The following is a 21929-nucleotide window of genomic DNA, read 5'->3' on the forward strand; positions in this document are numbered from 1 at the left end:
CAGAAGGACGAGAGAATTTGGGGAGGATACACAAGCCTGAGACAAAGCTGTTGTGGATTTGGAGATGAATTTGATGTGTCCTGGCCTGGAGGAAAGAAGGATCCCTTTTAGGGAGACTAATGATCACCCAAAAGGACAGTCTCGCGCCTAAGAACCCCTCCCCCAAAATCTCCATAAACACTGGCATTAAATAAATAAATGTGGCGGAAAAAGAAGCCTTTGTCCGAGAGCATCTGCGGCTAGGGAGAGGCAGGCTGCACATTAAAGGGTCCCTCGAGGCAGCCAGCAGTCCCTCATCCCCAAAATAACTCTCTTAGAGCCCACGCTTTCTAGAAGTGAAGGTTGTTGCCCTAAGCAAACTGGACTCAGAAACTTGATCCTCACTGTCTGCTGCCCTCTGCCTTACTCAGTTTCCCTATCTGTCATTAAGAACCACCACCTGGGAAAAGGAGGAGGCTGATGACTGTATTAAACTTAGGGGTCACTTGTGAGTGGAGCCATCGGCTGGGAAGTCAGCCCGGACAGGGAGCTCACAGTCCTAGACCTGTTGGAGACAGCCGGGAGTATGTGAGCCCCGGGTGCCCCCGTGGCCCTAGAGAGGCGGGGGGGGGGGGGNGGGGGGGGCGGGGTGTAGGCAGAAACCACACCGGGCTCAAGTTTCCTGTCTTGGCCAGAAGGGGCAGAAGGAGAGGAGGGCCACGGGGAAAGGGAAGGGTTGGACGAAGAACTGGAAGAACTGCTAACTCAGGCCGAGGGCTTCGGAGAGACCTCCGCCGGTGTACCAGCTTCTACAGGGGCTAACCGGTGTTCCTTGCTCAGCCATGGTCCGGGGGCGGGGCTCGGCCCTTGGCGGCGCTCAGAGGCAGCGCTCAGCGCCCTGGAGGTGTCAGCTCTGACCCAGCCTCCCAGGGACAGTACCCGCAGCCTCATCTCTCTCCTGCCCGTCTTGGAATCCGCCACAGGTGCCTGAAAGGCGAGTAGGGGGAGGGAGCCCTCAGTGGCATCTGAGGAGGGAGGCTGGGCAGGTGGAGAAGATACAAGGAGGAATACTTAACTTTCTGTCTGAACGTTCCTAAGACATCTTCCTAGATTGGCGTTGGTGTAGGAAACTGATGATAACTTTGGATGGATTTCTGTCTGTTTGGGATCCTTGGGGTAGGAGGTTGAGGGTAGGTCGAGGCACCCTGGAGGAACAGGGGAGTAACTAGAAGGAATTCTTCCATTGGCCTGTTGTCGGTCGAGGGGAGCTAGTAGGCTTCAGTAATATGGTGCCACCATGTCCCCCTCCCCACTGAGATTTGCGTTTGTGGCAAACATAGGAACTGTAGATATTGGATATGTGAACTTGTGAGAAGCCTTGCTACAGCAGAGGTGGGGTGGTTGCCTGAGAGGAGCTGAGTTCTTGCTGGTTGCTTCCCTTCCTCTCCAGTCCTGGGTCAGTGGAGGTAAGCTGGATCTGCCAAGAGGAGAGTGTCCAACCGAGTGTAGAAGCTTCTGTGGGAAGTCTTGGCTGCTTGTAGCTGCAGGTTGAGATGCTGTGGGAGACAGAGCTACCAGATCTGCTGGATGCAGCCTTTATCCATTGCTTCTAAAGAGCCAGAGTTTGAATTCTAGGGATAAAGTCACAGGAGAGCAGAAATTTGTTCCCAGCATCATGTGAGCCATGTACGTGTCCAGGGGACTAAGCTTGCTTGGCTCAAATCAGTTTTTTCTTCCCTCTTCATTCTACTGATTTCTCGCTTTCACCTGTGTGCCTCTCCCTTGGGAAATATCCTCTAATCTTTGTAACTAGGTTGCTTACCTGCTAATTTACACACCACATTTACTGTATCTCTCCAATCCTTGCACTGTTTGTGTTGACAGGAGGAGAGGAGGAGTAACCTCCATAAAGCACCCTGGGGCAAGCTCCCTATCAAAGAAGTTAAAAGTCCTGGGCTAGCAGTGAAAGATAAAATGTCTTCCCCTCCCTCCTTCTCCAAATGATCCCGAATCCTTCATCAGAAAGTTTATAGTCTGTGAAGTCTTAGGGATCATGATCTTTGGAGAATTCTAGGGATGTATCTTAGTGGTAGAGTGATGGCTGGGCATAGTCAAAATTCTGGAGTGATCTGGAGAGAGGCCAGGAGGAAGGGGAAGAGGAGGGGGAGGGAGGAAGAGAGAAGGGGGAAGAAAGAGGAAAGTGGGTAGGACCACCAGGATGAAAGGGGAAGGCTGGATGGACGTTAGTTTCTGAGGTTGGTTCAAATTCTACCTGACCCACACTGCTGAAGACTAAAGAGACTAACCAGCCCAGTGGATTCAGTTATTGTACGACCTGAAGATGAGGGCTAAACTGTAAAACAAGAGCTGCTTTTGCTAAAAACAAGGGCCCCTTGAAGCCTAGCCCACATTCCTTGTCTCTTTTCAGTACCCTCTTTGGTGTTCTATTTGAACATGTTTGACTCCTGGTCTCTCCTAGTGGCTGCAAGTTTGCTGGTCCTCTGAAAGGCAGGCTTCCAAGACCCAAAGGGCCTGTGCCTGGTGCAAGTGATGGTCCAGTGATTTCCTCCGCCTCTTCATGCCCCCTCTACCCTCTCTCTGTTTTAGAAGCCCAACTACAGAGAGGAGAGCCACCTCCAGGTCTTCGTTGGAAAGGACTGATAGCTAGGTGCCCCCTGGAGTCTAGCCTTGCCTGGGGTCTGCAGTTAGGTGGAGACTATAGGGCATTTGCAGTTCCCTTCTAACTTTGTGTTCTCTCTTGCAAATTCTGTGTTTCTTGAGGCAAGATTGGCCTTTGTGTGAAAATGTCTTGGACATTTGTTGAAATGCTTGTTCAATTCCTGGATGACCTTCAGGAATGTTTCCACATACCCCAGATGCATGTGCTGCACAGTAAGGTTTATAGCTTCGCTGGTATAGTAAGCAGTGAGTTCTCTAGTCCTGCCTTCATTTGCCTGGAGACTGTGACACAATTTGTTCAAGGTCATGCATCTAGAAGAGTAGAGAACCTTGCCTTCTAGGGTAAGATCTTTGTGTTGCTCCTCAGATTCAGAGGCAGGCAGAAAGGAGAGACAGAGGGGTAGAGCGGGTGAGGAACTGTGAAGCAATAGTCGTGGTCCCTGCCCACCCCAAAGTCCTTCTTCATTCACCCTGTCTTTGGGCAATTTCCGCCAGAACCTGGGTGGGGAGGGTGGAGTTCCGGTGTTGAAATGGCACCCTGGCCTGGACAGACATAAACACCCCACCCATTCTACCCACTGGTCAAAGACCTGTGCCTATACCAACTCCCATTTCTGAGGATGGCATTCTGGCAGAGGGTGGAGGCTGGGCCTCAGGCAGATCAGCTGTGAAAAAGACACTTGGTAGTAGCTCTATACATTTTGTGATAGGTCCAAAAGGGGTTTCTATAATGAAAAGCAGGAATGGGCTATTTATTCTTGTGGCGGGTGATGTAAAATTATACAATACAACTCGAAGTCATCCAGCCCCAGCCTCTATTCTTGTGTAGTGTGGATGTGCATGCGTGGACATGCTGTGCCCCGAGAGATCAGGAGAACCTTGCCAACTCTACTTGGAATTTACTGTTGGACACAGAAGGAACGGATTCAGATAGAGATGGGTAATGGGGAGTATGGAGGTGAAGAGAGGCATGGACCAAGAGGAGATGATGAAAGCCAGGGTGAGAGTTGGAAGAGAACTGTCCCAGCAGCAAGGAATTCTTCCAGTTGTCAAACTCCCTGGCTTTACAATTGGGAGCACAGACCAGGAGCAGTAAGGTGACTTGCCCAACTACTACACTGCTGCTTTGTAGCAGAACTGAAGCTAGAGCCCAGATTAAAAGAAGAGGGACTGAAGGATTGGCAGTACTTGAGAGCCCAAGAAGACATTTCCCAGAAGAGAAAAGGGTCTGAGATATCATGGGAATTTGCTGAGGTAGACTGCCCATAGAGGTATGGGTTGTGGACAGCTTGCATCTAGGGAACTAAAGAGGCCTAGAAAGCAGCAAGGGATATGATCAGGTTCTAACCTGCCACTTATCAGCATAGGCTTCAGTGCCTGCCTCCTACCTCTTGCACAGTCTTTATGAAGCCCAGTCTGATATACTGTGCTTATAAAATGCCAGCACAATTCTTGACAAGTGCTTGCTAAGTCTTGTTGTGTGTTGACCTTGGAAGAGAAAGGAACCACGGTCATATGGGGGGGGGGGCATGGTCAAATGACCTGGTTGGGATACAGGGTAGAGGTCTAGTTTCTCCTGGAGCCCATTCCTCCTCTGCCTCTGCTGCCCGCTGCTGCCTGCTGCTGATAAACCTCTTATCTGGCCCAGGCAGGGGAGCCCAGAGTAAGGATGGGAGTAAAGGGCAGGGCTGCTATCACCAGCAGGCCTGGGCCTATCTAAGACAAGGGGAGGGGCTGTCTGCCTGTGCTTCCCACAACACAGGCCCTGGGCATCCCCAAGGCCTCTCTCACATCTTGGGAAGAAAGGAAAGGACTGAAATGCCTGGCATGGCTCCTCACTCTTCTACTCCCAGCACTCAGAAGGCAGAGACAGGTGGGTCTCTGTGAATTGGAGGCCAGCCTGGACTACAGAGTGAGTTCCAGGACAGCCAGGGTTACATAGTGAGACCCTGTTTCAAACAACAAAACTGAGGACCCAAAAGGAAGGCATGGGTGATCTTGATGTTTTCCTCCAGAATGGAAAACTAAACCTCAATCTCAAAACCTCAGAAGACTGGATCTTTATCTCTGAACAAGAACACCATTTCTAGGGAGTAAGAGAAGACATCTTGTCTGGGAAAAAGTAAAGATGCCTACTGTGTACCCAGAAGACTCTGGCCAGAGCAGGTGAGGTAGAGAGTATGCCACAGAAAAGAACTTTACAGTTGGGTGGTGGTAGCGCTGCCTTTAATCCCAGCACTAGAGAGGCTTTGAGTTCGAGGCTAGGATTCACTACAAAGTGAATTTCAGTAGAGCCAGGACTGTTTCACAGAGAAACTTTCTCAGAAAAAACAAAAAAACAAAAACTTTGCAGTTCGCGGGATGGCTGATGGGCCTGCAAGAGTGAACTACTGACATTGCTGCTTTCTTTCGGAAATTCTGCACAGGGACAGAACAAACTTTCGATCTGGCAGAAGCAGCTCTAACTCTTTCTTTCTTCCACACAGGTTGCTGGAGCTCTTTGAACTTTGGGGGAACCAGGGCCAGCAGCTGGCACAGTAGGATGCCCCCGTGTCCTCCCCAGCAGAACAGGAACAGGTTGTCACAGCTGCCTGTTGGGGAGCTGTGTGAGATGGAACTGACTTGGCAAGAGATCATGTCCATTACTGAGCTGCAGGTAAGTGTGGGGCGGGCACTGCAGAAACAGAGAGTAGAGGGGGACAATGAGGGACATGGGGTGGGGTGTGAAGGGAAGGATCTGGCTGGGGTGTGGGCTCATGCCCAGCTGCGGTTCACCCTTCGCTGCCCTCTTCTCTGTCTCTCTCTATTTTCTTCTCATCTCACCTGCCTCTCTTCCAGCACCGCCCGTCTTCCCTCATTACCACCCCTCACCCTTAGCAACGAGCTCTTTTCCTCCAGGTAGCAGAACTTTAGTTAAAGGGCCTCAGAAAGGGGACTCAGACTATGCTGGGGTCCTCTCCTGAATGCTGGACAAAGAGATGTCTGTTGGTCTAACAATGACGCCTTTGTCCTCAGCTGGGCTTGGATAGCTCTCCTCCATAAGCTGGGGGCCTTGTTTGTAACATGTGTTCTTCTCACTGCACCTGGGCCTGGACAGAGGGCTAACCCCAACCTGGGCTCTGTGCCTGCCCCCCCACCTCAGGCCTGGTGTCCTCAGGATCTGCCCTAGACCCTCCTCCCATACACCAGCTCCCTCTGCTGGACACCCAGAGAATGGTGCGGCCCTGAACTTGACCCTTTGACCCTAGATAACCACAGCAGGAAAAGGGTTCTGAGGGTCCATCTTGGATAACAATGGTTTTAACTTTTTTTTAAATTTATTTCTTTATTAATTAATTAAAGATTTCTGTTTCTTCCCCACCGCCGCCTCCCCTTTCCATCCCCCCCCCCCCCACCACGTTCCCCCCCCCCGTCCCCCCCAAGAGCAATCAGGGTTCCCTGCCCTGTGGGAAGTCCAAGGACCACCCACCTCCATCCAGGTCTAGTAAGGTGAGCATCCACGAAACTGCCTAGGCTCCCACGAAACCAATAGGTCCAGTAGAATCAAAAACCCATTGCCATTGTTCTTGGGGTCTCAGTAGTCCTCATTGTCCGCTATGTTCAGCGGAGCACCGAACTGAAATCTCAAGGTCCAAATCAGGAGCACAAGGAGAGCTCGAGCAGTCTCAGGACTGCGAGGGGGGTACCCACACACTGAGACAATGGGGATGTCCTATCGGGAACTCACCAAGGCCAGCTGGCCTGCGTCTGAAAAAGCCTGGTTTTAACTTTTTGAAGAGAGTAAAGGACCAGGAGCTTTTTGGCCCAGTGAGGAGGAGGCTCTGTAACACTCAGAGATCTCCTCTGAGGTCTCACCAGAGACTTTTATTCCTGCTGAAATTGCTCTTCCTCCTCATCCTCCCTTTTTCTTTTTTCTTTTTCTTCCTTTTTCCTGAGACAGGGCTTCTCTGTGTAACCCTTACTGTCCAGGAACTCATTCTGTAGAGCAGCGTGGCCCTGAACTCGAGACCTGGCTGCCTCTGCCTCTCTAGTGCTGAGATTAAAGATGTGTGCCACCATGCCTCGTCTCTTTATCCCAGACAGGGACTCACTAGGTAGCCCTGGAGTTTGCAATATTCAAGACCAACACTTGCTCCTGCCCTCTGAGTGCTTGGATTAGGACCTCTTTTTTTTTTTTTTTTTTCTTTTTTCTTTTGGTTTTTCAAGACAGGGTTTCTCTGTAGCTTTGAAGCCTGTCCTTTTGAAGCCTGTCCTGGAACTAGCTCTTTTTTTTTTTTTTGGTTTTTCGAGACAGGGTTTCTCTGTGGCTTTGGAGCCTGTCCTGGAACTAGCTCTGTAGACCAGGCTGGTCTCGAACTCACAGAGATCCGCCTGCCTCCGCCTCCCGAGTGCTGGGATTAAAGGCGCGTGCCACCACCACCCGGCCAGGATTAGGACCTCTTGATTTTATTTATTTTTATTTCATGTCCATTTGTGTTTTGCATGCATGTGTGTCTGTGTGAAGGTGTTGGATCTCCTAAAAATGGAGTTATAGACGGGTATAAGCTGCCACCTCTTGCAGAGAAGCTACTGCTCTTAACCAATTAGCCAGCCCTTCAGTCCCACTCTTGATTTTTTTGAAATGGGGTCTCACACAGCCTTGCTATGTAGCCAAGACTGACCGTAACTCCTGACCCTCCTGTTTCCACATCTCAAATGGTGGTATTATAAGCCTGTGCCTCTGTGCCAGCAAGCTGCCCTGGAACTTGCTTTGTATATCAGGGTATCCTGGGATTTGGAAGATTGACATGCCTCTGCCTGAGTGCTGGGATTAACGGTGTGCACCACTACCACCCATCTCAGTCCATCCTCTAACCTTTTTTTTTTTTTTATATCTTTCTTTGCAGGGTCTAAATGTTCCAAGTGAGTCATCCTTTGAGCCCCAAGTACCCACCCCATACTCTGGACCGCTGCCACCTCCAACATACTGCCCCTGTTCAGTTCACCCGGATACAGGCTTCTCCCTACCTCCCCCATCTTATGAGCTCCCAACATCCACTCCCCCTGTCCCAGACCTCCCATACTCCTATGGCAACATGGCTATCCCAGTATCAAAGCCCCTCACTCTTTCAGGCCTGCTGAACGAGCCCCTCCCAGACCCCTTAGCTCTTCTAGACATTGGGCTGCCAGTGGGGCCACCCAAGCCCCAAGAAGACCCAGAATCCGACTCGGGATTATCCCTCAACTACAGTGATGCAGAATCTCTTGAGCTAGAGGGCGCAGAGGCTGGCAGACGGAGGAATGAGTATGTGGACATGTACCCAGTAGAGTACCCTTACTCCCATATGCCCAGTTCCTTGGCCCACCCAAACTATACTTTGCCACCCACAGAGATACCCTTGGCCTTAGAGTCATCCTCTGGCCCTGTGCGGGCTAAGCCTACTGTCAGGGGGGAGGTGGGCAGTCGGGATGAGCGGCGGGCACTGGCCATGAAGATTCCCTTCCCTACGGACAAGATCGTCAACTTGCCTGTAGATGACTTTAATGAATTGTTGGCACAGTATCCGTTAACAGAGAGCCAGCTGGCTCTAGTACGGGACATTCGACGGCGGGGCAAGAACAAGGTGGCAGCCCAGAATTGTCGCAAGAGAAAACTGGAAACCATTGTGCAGTTAGAGCGGGAGCTGGAGCGGCTGGGCAGTGAGAGAGAGCGGCTTCTTAGAGCACGAGGAGAAGCCGACCGTACTCTGGAGGTCATGCGGCAACAGCTGGCAGAGCTGTACCACGACATTTTCCAGCATCTTCGGGATGAATCTGGCAACAGCTATTCACCCGAGGAATATGTACTCCAACAGGCTGCTGATGGGGCCATCTTTCTGGTACCCCGTGGGACAAAGACAGAGGCCTCAGATTGAGTGGGCCTAGAGAAGACCAACAGTGGTGCTAGGCCCTCCCCTAGGTATTTCCCAACCTCAGGACCAGGAAGAGTTCTCCGACCAAGAGGGCAGGTGTAACCTTAGCATTTGGATGTTCCAAGGTATGTTTGGTGAGGTTTACTTGGAAGCCAGGGAGTGGTCCCACCATGCCTCTACCTCTTGTCTAATTGGTCCATAAAAGAGCTGTGTGGAGATAAGGTTTCTATTGTGTCTTCCTTGAGGCTGCCAGAGCTGTTAAGGAATCCTGAGCTCATTTGAAGCACAGAATGTGGGCATGAGCCCCCCCCCCCCCTTCACACCTCCAACCAGACGCCATGGATGTTTTGAGGAACTCCACAGTCCTTGGTGGCCTCCAATTTACAAATGACAAGAGTTATCAAACAGGGCTGCATCTTCTGTGTAAAGTCTGCTCCCAGTCTCTGGAGCACATGCAAACACAAATCCCTACTTTTCTCCTGATTACCTATCATCCTGGGTCTGACCAAGGGGACTGACTGTTCTTGACTAGAATGAGATGAAATATTCCAGTCAAGTGTGTACTCCTGTGCAGCCTTTTAAAGGCTGTGCACTGAGCCTCCAGAATGCTAGGTAAGTGATGAGGTAATCCCTGGTTGAGACAAAAGCTATCCAACTCATGCCAGGGGCTCATTTCCACCCTTCTAGATTTGAAACAGGGTATCATTATGTAGACCAAGACAGCTACCAACTCTTAAGTTCCATTTGCCTGTCTCCAAAGTGCAGAGATTGTGTACCACCATATCCAGCCCACCCCACCTTTTTGTGTATGATTGAATGCATATATTATATTCATGCGGAAACTTATGGAGGTCAGAATTGGAGTGCTGGGAACTGTACAGGGTTAACTCTTAAGGTGGGCAAGGTCCCACAGACACCTGTTTTGTGGAAAATGACCTTGAGCTCCCTCTTCTCGACACCTTGCTGGTGTGCTGCACAACTCCAGCTCAAGATCCACTTTGTCAAGCAGGGTAGTGGTGGTGCATGCCTTTAATCCCAGCACTCGGGAGGCAGAGGCAGGTGGATCTGTGAGTTCGAGCTCAGCCTGGTCTACTAGAGCTAGTTCCAGGACAGGAACCAAAAGCTACAGAGAAACCCTGTCTCGGGGAAAAAAAAAAATCCACCTTGTCTTTCTTTTGGAAAAACTGCTCTCAGGATAAAGGCAGACTCTAGGCCAGGCAAAGATATTGTCTTAAACAAAGCTGGGCACTAGTGGCACACCTTTAATCCCAGCACTAGAAAGGCAGAGGCAGGCAGATGTATGCCTATCAAATCTAAAAGCACAATTTCTTTGGCTGTTTTTTCCCAATCACATTATTGGGATTATACTTGGAGGATTTTAGATGTAGCCTGTTCATTTACTGCCTCTATCCTAAGAGGAAAAACAGAGAATGAGATCCGAGTGATGAAGGATACAGAAACCTTCATGTTTGCAGACCTCTTCTAATCTGGGATTTGTGTGTCAACTTTTGGCCTAGCAATACTTTCTATAGAAGCTCACAAAAAAGCAGTATGAATAAGAATAGTGGCCCAAGCATATTATGCTCCCAGTCCTAAGAGGTAAAGGACTGCCATAAATCTCTACATGTTATCTACAGGTACTACATTATCTGTAAGTATGATTAAGGCCAGCCAAGGACAGTCTCCAGAAGTGCCCCACCCCAAGAAAAAAATCAAAATCCTATATGGGTCTCTGGCTGCACATCAACTTCTGTATCTACCCCGAGCACAACTACTATTATCTCTGCATTTCCCTTCATGCTTTGGGTTCCTCACAACACAACTCCCTTACCCACCCAAGCAGAGATGGTCAATTTATTCTTGCTAGGTTCTCAGGGACATTTGGTGACCAGTCTACTCCCTCATACATGAACTCACAATGCATCAATACACAGGCACCCAAAATGTAACTTAAGGGCCAAAGAAACCTGAGTTAGAAATGATTCAGACTTGTCCTGCTAAAAATTCAAGCTTATTTGGAATTTGCATAGAATACAGATCAAGCCACCCGCCATAAATGCCACAGGGAAACAAAAAACATTACCAAGTTAATTAACTGCTGTTTATTTAAAAACCAGAGGCATTCACAAAACTGAATGATTAGAGCATAGTTAAAGTTCCAACTGCACGGCAGTAAAAATGAAGCACAGCGGCCCAGAGTAAAGGCTGTTCCTGTAAGGGAGGAAGAGACGTTATGTAGCTCAACACAACACTGCTGGATCCCACAATCGTCTACCCACCCCAGTTGATACTCTGTTGTTGGTCTAATAACTGCCAGCCACAAAGTAACCAGGTATCTCTTAGTTTTTAACTGCAGCTTGACTTAACTTTTAGGTAGTAAATCACCAACCATAAAAACCTACCTTTATGCAGGAACTTGAAGTCTTTCTAAAAATTTTACAACAGTGGTTAAACCTTGTAGCAGATTCCTTCCTAGAAAAGTAAACAAACTTTAGAACTAGTTTTTGTGAGGCCGGATTCCCATCCTTAAGCTATTCCCCACCCCCTCCCCTAATGATCCACCCATCCTCCCACCATTTTGGGGAAAAGTGTCTAATATTACTTTGAGCCATTGCTTTAAGAAAATGGGTCAAAGGAAGGTTAAATAAAATTAAAGGGCCAAAATGTATTTTCACAAGAGAAATAAATGTGTTCATTTCCTCCAAGTAGGAGTATATGGGCATTAATTAAAACAATTCATCTCCAGAAAAACCAAGTGCAGCTTAACTGGACTAGTTTGGCTCAATACATTAAGAAATCCAACAGAAAATTGGACTTTTACAACTATATGGATGTAAGTAAAATCTGTTCTTACCTACCAGCATAGCAATAAAACCTTTCCTTCTGGTTCTGCCTGCTAGTCCTAAGAGTCAGGTGTGTGCCTTACTCTCGTCTGCCTCCTTCCTTGCGATGATCTCTCAAACTTCACTCCCTCCTAGCTTTCATGGAGGTGCCGTGGCCTGCCCCTGGCTTATCTGTACTCCACATACCACAAGTGTCTACTCTCAGCTGTAGATTTTCTGAGCTCGAAGCCATTCGCGCTATACTTGCTAGCAGTTCCTAGTAGCTGAACATCTCCTGGATCTTTAAAGGCATTGTCACGATTCCTGAGGTATCTGCAAACTCCCTCAATAGTTAAGGTTCCACCTGCTATTGCAAACTCAACCAGTATCACGGAACTACCACCCATGTTCCCCACCCCCACCCACCCCTCCCCCCTCCCAAAACTTCCAAGTAATACACCATGAGATGGAATATACAAGTCCTATGGCAAACAAATTATCTATGCTGCCAGGTACAATGGCACTTAAAAGGGCACCAAATGGTAAGCTCGAAATAATCTATGCACAAATAACAATTATTGGGCAGTAACTGTTTTGAATTCATTTTCTATACAAATAGAAAACATTTCAGGATAACAGTGTGAAGGAAAACTGCTGTTAATACAAAAATACACAGAAATATCACCAATTACGTATTTCTAATTCAAATTTAAGTAACTAAATTACCCATAGAAGACCTTGAGGCATACCCACCCACAACAACCCAATTGAACTGCAGTTTTCCTTCACTATAGCCTGTCTTAAGGCAGTTAAGAGCCCTTACTATAATCAGTTTTAAGATGCCCCAACACTTCTAATCTGTGGCCTTAACCAGCAATTGGTTTCTACTCTGGCAGAGCTTTGAACTTGCACTGCGATAACAAACAATCAACATTTACCAGGGGTATTGTGGGTAGGGAAAGTCCAAATCTCTGCCAGTCTCAAATCCATACAGTTGTCATTCCATTCAAGAGAATTAAAATCGTTTATTGATTACACATGATAACGGATGATACACAAGCTTCATTCCCATCTGTTATTTTATCTGATACCATTATTCAATTTTGATATTGCATAGGGTGTGCCAATAACCATTTTATAACCAAATTGTAACCTTGCTTGGATGATGATCCTTAATGGTGAACTCAGAGTCACAATAACTGGCAGTTTAACCACACCAAAGTTTTTGAAGACAATGGCTTCCACACCCAAGCAATCAAAGAAATTCCAAATGGAACTTGGCACCACCCTGAAAGGAATTCTAACTTCACACTGTTGGAGAAGTTTACCAAGATGGCTTCAGAGTAGACTAACTTTAAACAACACATTTAAAAAGGAAAAAAAAAAGAAAAAAAAAAAAAGAAAAAGACATTTATTCAGTGTCATGATCAGACTATTACATTTAGCAATCAACAGCATGGGTGAGAAGAGGTCTACAGTAAACCCTTTGTTGGAATGCTTTACACTTTCCACAGAACAGAAACTAAAATAGCCTGTTATACAATTAGTCACAAATACAGTCCTCGAGTTTTTTTTGCCCATACACATGAGTATTGTCTAAAACATGTCTTCTTTGTAGCAGCTAGGCCCTGCCACCACTGTGCTTGGCTGAGTTCACAAATTTGTTGTAACCTGTAGCTTCCCTGTCACTTCTCTGGCTCTCCTCTCCTGCTAAGCTTTGTTTCCTGTTGAACAATATGGAATAAAGTTGTTAATCTAAAACACATTAAGACTTAAGGCTACAATCCAATAGAGCAAGTTGTTTCCCACAATTCCGCTGAACTGTATATTAACTTAACATCCACCATTTTACTGCCAATTATAATGTTAACTATTTGCACTGCACAGCTACATTAGGCTACTGGGCTCAATAAAATTAAGTCAACACACACAAAATAGGCACTTACCTGGCTGTAATTAGAACCTCCTGCCACTGCCATAGCTGCTGCTGCTGCTGGAACCACCATAGCCACCTGGAAGTGTAAAAACAATATTGTCGCAATAGCAATGATTTTGCACTAACAGCATAGATAAACTCAGTAAAAGATCTGGTAAAACGATCCAATAAGGGTTACAGGATTTCTCCTGGTTGATAGGAAGGGCAAATTTAATAATTACCCATCTGTTGCCGTATCATATATACTATACCTTGATTTCGTGGTTTAGCAAAGTACTGGCCTCCACCACCATAAGGGCCAGAGCTTCTGCCTCCAAAGTTTCCTCCTTTCATTGGTCCAAAATTTGAAGACTGATTGTTGTAATTGCCAAAATCATTGTAGCTTCCACCACCTCCGAAATTGCTTCCTGGAAACGAGAAGAAGGTCTTCATTGATGACCCAAGGATAGAGCCATTTCTATTTAGAGTCCTGAAATATTATGCTTTCCTTCTTCCAACACTGCTAACTCCAAACCCTCACAGTTCATTCCGAGTAAGGCATTCGGTTAATAATCCAGCATTTAAAGGAACCTAACTAATGGAAAACTGAGATTTTCTTAGTGGTACTTACATCACATTAGACTTGAAGGCCTTCAAGTATTCACAGCCAATGCAGAGATTTCTTGGATATATCAACTAAGTTCCTGAAGTCCCAAAGGGATTTAGATGCTAAATCCAACTATGGCGTTAATCTAATTATCTTAAGTTAAAGATACCACTAACCACTCATCCACCTACTTAGTTTTTTTGGGGAGGCGGCCCCAGCTTAAAGCCAGGAGGAGGTAGCACAGCAAGCCTACTTTAACGTGTCATGCAGTGTTCCCACAAGGCTTTAAGAGCTCAAGTCCAACACGGGTCTAAACTCTACGGCTAATCTAGCTTTCACACCAAGTACCTGCAGCACTGGATACCTACCACTACCACCGCCAAAGCCGCCTCCGCCGTTGTTATAGCTGTCATAGCTGCCACTCCCGCCATAGCCACTGCCCTGGTTTCCATAACCCTGTCCACCACTTCCATAGCCTCTGCTTCCTCCAGAGTAACCAGGGCCGCCTCCTCCATAACCACCTACAAGAATACAAGCCTTCTCAATAAGACAAAAGTATTTAACAATAAAAACCTACGCAATGGCCTGCTCACAGCATGCATATTATGGGGCTGGTTGAACTTTGTCATGCACTAGGTTTAGTCTCTACTAGCCTAGACTAAAGGTATATAGCTTGCCAAAAGATTTTACTTACAGAATCCTTAAGAAACTTACCATCATTACCAAATCCATTATAGCCATCCCCACTGCCACCATATCCACCACCACCACGGCTGCCACCGAAGCCACCTGAAAGAAACCAAACCCTTAAACTACTCTGTACTCCAAAAGCAATTAAATAAAAAACAACTAGGGTGGCAGAGGCAAGTAGATCTGGGAGTTCACGATCAGCCTGGGCTACAAAGAAAACCGGTGTGCATGTATGGGGATTAAAAATATTTAAATACATACCACGACCACTGAAGTTTCCCCCTCGACCAAAATTGTCATTGCCGCCAAAACCGCCTCCACGACCACCACCAAAGTTTCCAGAACCACTTCGACCTTAAGAGACGTTTAGATCACTACATTAAGCCAACTTGCCACTCAATTAGCATCTGTAAATTTAACTAAGCAACTACATACCTCTTTGGCTGGACGAAGCACTAGCCATCTCCTGCTTGGATAGGGCTTTTCTTACTTCACAGTTGTGCCCGTTCACAGTATGGTATTTCTGAATAACAATCTTGTCCACAGAGTCATGGTCATCAAAGGTGACAAAAGCAAAACCTCTCTTTTTTCCACTGCCTCTGTCAGTCATGATTTCAATCACTTCAATTTTCCCATACTGCTCAAAATAGTCTCTCAGGTGGTGTTCCTCCGTGTCTTCTTTAATACCACCAACAAAGATCTTCTTCACGGTTAAGTGGGCACCTGGTCTCTGAGAATCCTAAGAGGGAAGAAAAATCACTTCAGCCATTTAGAATATTCCAATGGCCTTAAGCCACCAGCAGCCACAAATCTCCAAATGACTGGCAGCTGTGGTGGCCCACGCCTTTAATCCCAGCAACCTAGAGGGAGGGGGAAAATCTCCCTGCTTTGAGGTATACAGATTTGAAATGTAAACCGAGCACCATTAGTAATAAAAACCTCACCTCTCTTGACACAGCTCTCTTAGGTTCCACAACTCTTCCATCCACCTTATGGGGCCTTGCATTCATAGCGGCATCCACTTCCTCCACAGTGGCGTAAGTAACAAACCCAAAGCCCCTGGATCGTTTGGTGTTTGGATCTCTCATGACCTGATTTGGAGTTAATTCAAACAACAATCAACATACCGCCTGATCTCGGGACCTGATGCCATTCCTACTGTGAATAGCCAGCACAAAACTTTATCTAGACGCATATACAAAGGCCCCAAACTAAAGTTTTTTAAGCTATACCACTAATTAGGTAATTAACAAAACATCTAGAAAACGCAGCAAGATTAAACATTAAAGTTAAACCAGCTCTGCCTTCCCTTCCTTTTATTCTTACCACGCAGTCCGTGAGTGTTCCCCATTGCTCAAAATGGCTCCTCAGACTCTCGTCGGTTGTTTCGAAGCTCAGCCCTCCAATGAAGAGCTTTCGCAGCTGTTCCGGCTCCTTGGGAGACTAAAGTGAGGAAAGGAGAGCGGGTAGTGAAGGGGTTGCAACTTGGGGCGAATGAAATCCACTCCACGCACCAACCCAGGCGGCACTTTTTTATTGTTCTCTATCACTGCGCAGGACCACGTGCTCCTCCTTGGGCCAGGAGGTGCTGGAGAACCAGCAGGCAGCGCATGCGTCCCTACTCTGTAGGCACGCGCAACAAAAGACATGGGGCCGTTAACACTTAATGGCTATTTATTAGACAAAGCCAAAAGAAAGAGGAAAAAAGAACCAAAACCCTCAAGATCTATGGTCTACGGATTCTGCTACAAGCACAGCATACGAAAACTAGTGATTAGCGGACGGCAGCCTCATGGCGATTACGAAGACAAAATGGCGACCTACACTTTTGTGGGTAGGCCTCGGTAACGACCGATCAAACACCGAAAGACGGTGCCAACGACAAAGACAGGTCCGCATCCCACCACATTCATTAAATATGGAAGGAAGCGGCAGAGCGCGCACAGCTCACCTCTGACTTGGACATGACGGCAGGGAAACGAGAGCCCTCAGCGATGCTTCCTCGGCCGCGTCAGTAGGCAGAAAGGAGTAAGCCAGCGCACGTATCCGCCAGCCTACCTTCTGCTCGCCCTTTTATCCCGCCTCCTCGCAGTCGGCATTGGCAGACTCCGCCCTTGCCTCCCTTTGATTGGACACTTGAAATTCTTCCCTCCCACTATTGGCCTGTGTCACCGCCCTGCTAAGAGGCTGCATCCGTTTGGGCGTTCTACGCAGTCTCCGCCCCTCCGGGTCTCATTTCTAACCGGAGCGATTGGCTAGCTAACCAGTCATTTATATTTGAATGTGCCCAGGTCTTTAAATGTTTTTTATAATTTCCCAGCGACTTCACATTACAAACTCAATTGGCAAAACAGGATACGTTAATAAAGTAGTTCGCTACCGCTTTTTCGGCCACCACCCATAGGGCGCATGTGTAATAAAATGGCGCGTTTCCGTCGGCGCACTAAGAAGTTCCGCTTGCCTACTGAAGCACGTGAAATGGCGGGCGGGAGAGCCGTGTGAACCTGAGGCGCCTGCGTAGTGGCGGGAGACGCGTCCTGTTTTGCGCAGGCGTCTTGGGCGGAGGAAAAAAAAAAAAAAAGGATTAGTTGCGCAGGCGCAGGGAGGGATCCGTTTTGGCGGGCGGTTGGCGTTGCGCAGAAGGCGGCGGTAGCGGTGGCTTGTGGTGCAGCTTTCCCATAGAGGACCCGCGCAGGCCTTAGTGTGAGTGATCACTGTAGATCCCGGGTAAGTGCCAGAGAGTCTCGATTACACGTACGAGGTCTTGGACCCGCTCCAATTGCACTCGTTATGTACGAAATGAATGGATCGCAGGCCTGGGGCGGGAGGGAGCGACAGGGAAGGGGCCGCGGAGGGTCGGGACAGCCAATCGGAGGACTGGGGGCGGGATGTTTTAATCCTTGCGGGTTCTTTCGAGCTGCGCCACCGGAGCGTTAGACTGGCGGGTGTCGAGGCCAATCGGGTCTTCCATAGCTGCCTACCGAGCGGCTCATGGGTCTCGGAATGGCGGAGGCGGGTTTTTCCCGCCTGAGTTGCGTCTCTCTGAGCCTATGAGCCCTGAGCGCGCGATAGGCCTACAGGCAGTCTGGAGTCTGCAGGTTTAATCCATGGGCCAACCCTGCAGCCTGTATGTGGACTGTCCCTGAGAGAGAGAGCTCTTACCCCTGGATGGAGTCATGGGCCGCATATTTCATCTACAGTGACTCCTATAACGGAGGCATTCATTCCATAAATCACCTTAACAAAAGCATATGTTTCCTTGTGCCCCTGAGTTTGTCATTTTCCTTACTCTTTTCGGTACGTCCCACTCAGCACTTGATATTTTGAAGAACTTAGAGGGGAGGCTTTGGTTTTTGAAAACTTTTAATGTGGGGTATTTAAAATTTATGCGTGAAATGGATACGTAAGTACTGTAATGGACAGCATTACAAAAAAAGACTTAACACTACCACTGGTTAGGAGGGACACATCTGTATTTGTGGCCACAGAGAAGGTTTTTGAGGGTTGCAAATCAAAGTGTTGTTTCTATGGACACAGTGGTGTAGAGGCCTGTTGTATGTCTGATATTTGAGGGGTTAATGAAATAATGAAAAGGTTAATAAAAAAAATGGACTCATTTGTTTTTTGTTTCCAGTCATTGACTTCTCACCATCAGCCATGTCTCCAATTCTTTAATCAGAGTCTCTTTGATGGCTTTTTTATTTTATTTATTTATTTATTTATTTATTTATTTTTGTTTTTTCGAGACAGGGTTTCTCTGGAACTCACTTGGTAAACCAGTCTGGCCTCGATCTCACAGAGGTCCACTTGCCTCTGCCTCCCAAGTGCTGAGATTAAAGGTGTGAACCACCACCACCCTGCTATTTATTTGAAGTTTCTTGAGACAGGATTTCTCTGTGTAACAGCAGTGGCCGAGCTGGAACTCACTTAGTAGAATAGGCCGGCCTAGAACACATGGACATCTGCCTGCTTCTGTCTCCTGAGAGCTGGGATTGAAGGTGTCCACTGCCACCACCATTCAGTTCTGAGGAACAGTTTCTTCTAATGATCTTTTAACATTCAAGGTCTCCTAAGCCCCTCTTTCTGCTGTTCACTTGATGATGTCCTGCTGCTTTAGTTGGGAAATATTTAGGATATTGGTGACAGGAGGCTCCCCTGTCTCTTAGGTCATTATTTCTTGCTTTTTATTTTATCTGCAGTCTCTCGGGTGTTGATAATGCTCACGCTTCCCAGACGATCTGGACAGATTTGTAATTTTCATTTACCAGCTGTCTGTTGATTTATTTTGAGTCAAGAGGAAATATTAAAATACCGGACTTAATCCCAGCACTCAGGAGGCAGAGGCAGGCAGATCTCCGAGTTTGAGGCCAGCCTGCTCTACAAGAGCTAGTTCCAGGACAGGCTCTAAAACTACAGAGAAACCCTGTCTCCAAAAACCAAAACAACACAATGAATAACTTTTGAGGTACACTTGTTATTTAAAAAAAAAAAATGCTTTTCAGCCTGGCTTAGTTTGAACACCTTTAATTCCAGCACTTGAGAGGCAGAAGCAGGCAGATCTCCGTGAGCTTCAGGCCAACCTTGGTCTACAGAGTAAATTCCAGGACAGCCAGAACTACATAGTGAGATTTTGTCTTGAAAACCCTTTAAAAAAAAAAAAAGCAAGAAGGGAAATGAAAATACTTTCCAATATCTTATGTGAGACTGATGATTTCAGCTTAGTTTTGTGTTTTGTTTTTTTAGAAACTATGTATCCCAGGCTGGCTTCAAACGAAGAGATCTTCCTGTTCCCCACCTGGAGTGCTTTTAAGCCTATGCTATCAGGCCTGCCCGATTGTGGTAAATTTGTAATGAATAAACATTTCCACACTAACGGGTACTTTGACAAACATTTTATAACTGGTTACCTCCTTATGCTAATAATGCAGCTGCAGACTTCAGCTCCAGAGTTCAGCCTTCTCAGGCATCCCTCTCCAGGGAGCAGCCGCGCTCAGAGAGGTTTCTGCCTGTCCTGGAACTTGCTTTGTGTGGAGTAGGCCATACTGGCCTTGAACTTAGACAACCCCTGCCTGTGCCTCCCAGGTGCTGGCCTAGAGGTGAGCACCACTGCTGCTCTGCTTTTTTGTTTTAATGTTTCAGTTTTAAAACAATACCAAAAGTGACAACTAAAGTCTTGCTCTAGAGCTTATTTCCAGATGTTTTAGCAGGTTGATAGCTAACAGTGTGGCAGAGGTGAGGTCTTTAATAGGTGAATCCCAGTCCTCTTTTTCCTCTGGCGTAGATTAATTAGCCTTTCTGTCTTTGGATAAAAAGGAAAATTTTACTAAGGTTTTTACTTTTTTTTTTTTTTTTTTTTTTTTTGGAGTGTAACATAGGATTCTGCCACCTGTGGTGGCAGTGGCAGGCTGATTTTTGAATTCAAGATTAGCCTTGTCTACTTTGTGAATTTCAGATCTGCAAGGGCTATACAGTTAGACCATATCTAAATAAACAGGATTGATTACACCTTGTGTTTGTATGGCTTGCTAAAGAAATTAAAAATAAGGGGCTGGAGAGGTAGCCCTGCCTTGGATAACTCTTTATTTTGACCAGATATGAGCTCCTTCCTGACAAATTTTTTTTTTCTGTTTTCTCTTTACTTTGTCTGTGTAACAGTCCTGGGTGTGTGTGTGTGTGTGTGTGTGTGTGTGTGTGTGTGTGTGTGTGAGTGAATGCCCTGGAACTCTGTAGACCAGGCAGGCTGGAAGTGATAACATAAACCACTATGCCCAGTGTTGGCATTCTTTGGGTTTTTTTTGTTTGTTTGTTTTTGTTTTTGAGATTTCTCTATATAGCTTTTGGAGCCCGTCCTGGAACTCACTTTGTAGACCAGGCTGGCCTCAAACTCACAGAGATCCACTTGCCTCTGCTTCCTGAGTGCTGGTATTAAAGGCTTGTGCCACCACCGCCCGGTTCAGTGTTGACATTCTTTTAGAATGATATTTCAGACTCCTTTTTTTGTTTGTTTGTTTTTGGAGACAGCGTTTCTCTTTAACATTGGAGCCTGTCCTGGAACTAGCGTTGTAGACCAGGCTGGTTTCGAAGTCACAGAGATCCGCCTGCCTCTGCCTCCCAAGTGCCTGGCATTAAATGCATGCACCACCACTGTCTGGCTCTTTATAGATTTTTAATTTTATTCTAACTTTAAGTGCATTACTGTTTTGCTATGGGTGTTGGGTCCCCTGTAATTGGAGTTACAGACAATTGTGAGCTGCCATGTGGGTGCTGGCAATTGAACCCTGGTTCTCTGGAAGAGCAGTCAGTGCCCTTAATTTCTGAGCCATCTCTTTGCTCCCCTCCAAACTCCTTTTTTCAAACAAGGTCTCTGTTGTGTGTGTTGTCAATTCTTTATGTAGCCCAGTTTGGCCTTGACTTGAAGCAATCCTCCTGCCTCAGTCTCAGGTGATGAGGTTACTTAATGATAACGACTCCACCATACCAGACTTCTGTTCCTGTCTGTACACATGTTAAAATGAGTTTCACCAAACAAGCATATGAAGTACTGTGTTCTTATCTGTAATGTATTGTTTCAATTGTGTGTGTGTGTTTGAGACAGGGTTTCTCTGTGTAGCTCTGACTGACTTGGAACTAGCTCTTGTAGACCAGGCTGGTCTCAGACTCACAGAGATCCGCCTGCCTCTGTCTCATGAATTGCTAGGATTATTTCCTGCCACCGCCTGCTTATTTCAATTTCTTAATAATCAGGTCAGTTTCAAGATTGTGGATATAGCTCAGTTGGTAGACCACTGGTCTACCTTGCATGGAGTCCTGGATTCTCTCCCTATCAAAGGATGTTATTGTGGTGCTGGCCTATAATCCCAGTAGCAGAGGAGTAATAGGAAGAGGACCAGGTCAAAACCATCCTCAGCTGGCGAGTTAAAGACACTGCAGGCTTTATGAGACTCAGCCTCAAGTTTGTGATCCTCCACCCTCAGATTGCCATGGTGCTGGGGATTAAACAGTAGGCCATCATGCATGCTTACCCTGAGATCTGCCATCAAACTACAGTACAGCCCTAACTCCTGCTTTCTGGCTTTTTCTTAGGTGTTTTATATAAGCACTTAGCTTGGCTTTAGTTATAATTTTTCGGGACAGTTTCTTTGTATAGCCCTGACTGTCGTGAAACTCACTGTGTAGACCAGGCCTTGAATTCAGAGATCAGTCTGTGTCTGCCTCCAGAGTACTAAGATTAAAGGTGCCACTATACTCTGCATAACATTTTTAAATAAGATTACATAACTCTACTTTGTAAAGAGCACTTTTGCTATTTTTTCTTTCTTTTGATTTTTTTTTTTTTTTTTTTTTTT

The 21929-nt window shown here is 46.8% G+C and overlaps 3 protein-coding genes across 13 annotated transcripts in view; 2 read left to right on the plus strand and 1 right to left on the minus strand.

Annotated features, from left to right (window-relative positions):
• Positions 1–690: 690 nt before the first annotated feature.
• Nfe2 (nuclear factor, erythroid 2) lies at positions 691–10517 on the plus strand. Of its 4 annotated transcripts, XM_050126627.1 has the most exons (4): positions 691–973; positions 5145–5314; positions 7545–7560; positions 7771–10517. In XM_050126627.1, exons 2-4 carry the CDS (start codon positions 5201–5203, stop codon positions 8550–8552), a joined length of 912 nt encoding a protein of 303 aa, XP_049982584.1. In that variant the 5' UTR covers positions 691–973; positions 5145–5200; the 3' UTR covers positions 8553–10517. The 4 variants fall into 4 exon arrangements, with proteins under 4 accessions (XP_049982584.1, XP_049982581.1, XP_049982582.1 ...); XM_050126624.1 differs by having other exon boundaries at positions 7545–10517; XM_050126625.1 differs by having other exon boundaries at positions 691–962; positions 7545–10517.
• A 119-nt stretch (positions 10518–10636) lies between these two features.
• Positions 10637–16671, minus strand: Hnrnpa1 (heterogeneous nuclear ribonucleoprotein A1). Of its 4 annotated transcripts, none has more exons than XM_050126631.1 (11): positions 16535–16671; positions 15910–16026; positions 15528–15674; positions 15019–15322; positions 14845–14937; positions 14608–14682; positions 14262–14414; positions 13559–13714; positions 13318–13383; positions 10952–12723; positions 10637–10760 (listed from the first exon to the last, which is right to left on the minus strand). In XM_050126631.1, exons 1-9 carry the CDS (start codon positions 16547–16549, stop codon positions 13328–13330), a joined length of 1116 nt encoding a protein of 371 aa, XP_049982588.1. In that variant the 5' UTR covers positions 16550–16671; the 3' UTR covers positions 10637–10760; positions 10952–12723; positions 13318–13327. The 4 variants fall into 4 exon arrangements, with proteins under 4 accessions (XP_049982588.1, XP_049982587.1, XP_049982586.1 ...); XM_050126630.1 differs by having other exon boundaries at positions 10952–13095; XM_050126629.1 differs by having other exon boundaries at positions 10952–13383; positions 16535–16670.
• A 484-nt stretch (positions 16672–17155) lies between these two features.
• Positions 17156–21929, plus strand: part of Cbx5 (chromobox 5) — a 46637-nt gene continuing 41863 nt past the window's right edge. The window contains exon 1 of one of the 5 annotated variants that reach the window (XM_050126636.1): positions 17156–17310. The gene's annotated coding sequence lies outside the window, so the exon portion shown is untranslated. The remainder of the gene's footprint in view (positions 17311–21929) is intronic. The other 4 variants (XM_050126635.1, XM_050126633.1, XM_050126637.1 and 1 more) reach the window with 4 other exon arrangements.

The sequence above is a fragment of the Alexandromys fortis genome, unplaced genomic scaffold, assembly GCF_014885135.2.
Source record: "Alexandromys fortis isolate MF-2015 unplaced genomic scaffold, M_Fortis_MF-2015_v1.1 scaffold_264, whole genome shotgun sequence".
In the NCBI taxonomy this organism is placed as follows: domain Eukaryota; kingdom Metazoa; phylum Chordata; class Mammalia; order Rodentia; family Cricetidae; genus Alexandromys; species Alexandromys fortis.

Bases quoted from the DNA above. Each gene is read 5' to 3' on its own strand.
- Nfe2 (XM_050126624.1), top strand. From the start codon at position 5,201: ATGCCCCCGTGTCCTCCCCAGCAGAACAGGAACAGGTTGTCACAGCTG. The intron at 5,315-7,544 runs GTAAGTGTGGGG...CTTTCTTTGCAG, and splicing joins TGTCCATTACTGAGCTGCAG to GGTCTAAATGTTCCAAGTGA.
- Hnrnpa1 (XM_050126631.1), bottom strand. The intron at 15,675-15,909 runs GTAAGAATAAAA...ACTCCAAATCAG, and splicing joins GAACACTCACGGACTGCGTG to GTCATGAGAGATCCAAACAC. The intron at 15,323-15,527 runs GTGAGGTTTTTA...CTTCCCTCTTAG, and splicing joins AGAGAGCTGTGTCAAGAGAG to GATTCTCAGAGACCAGGTGC.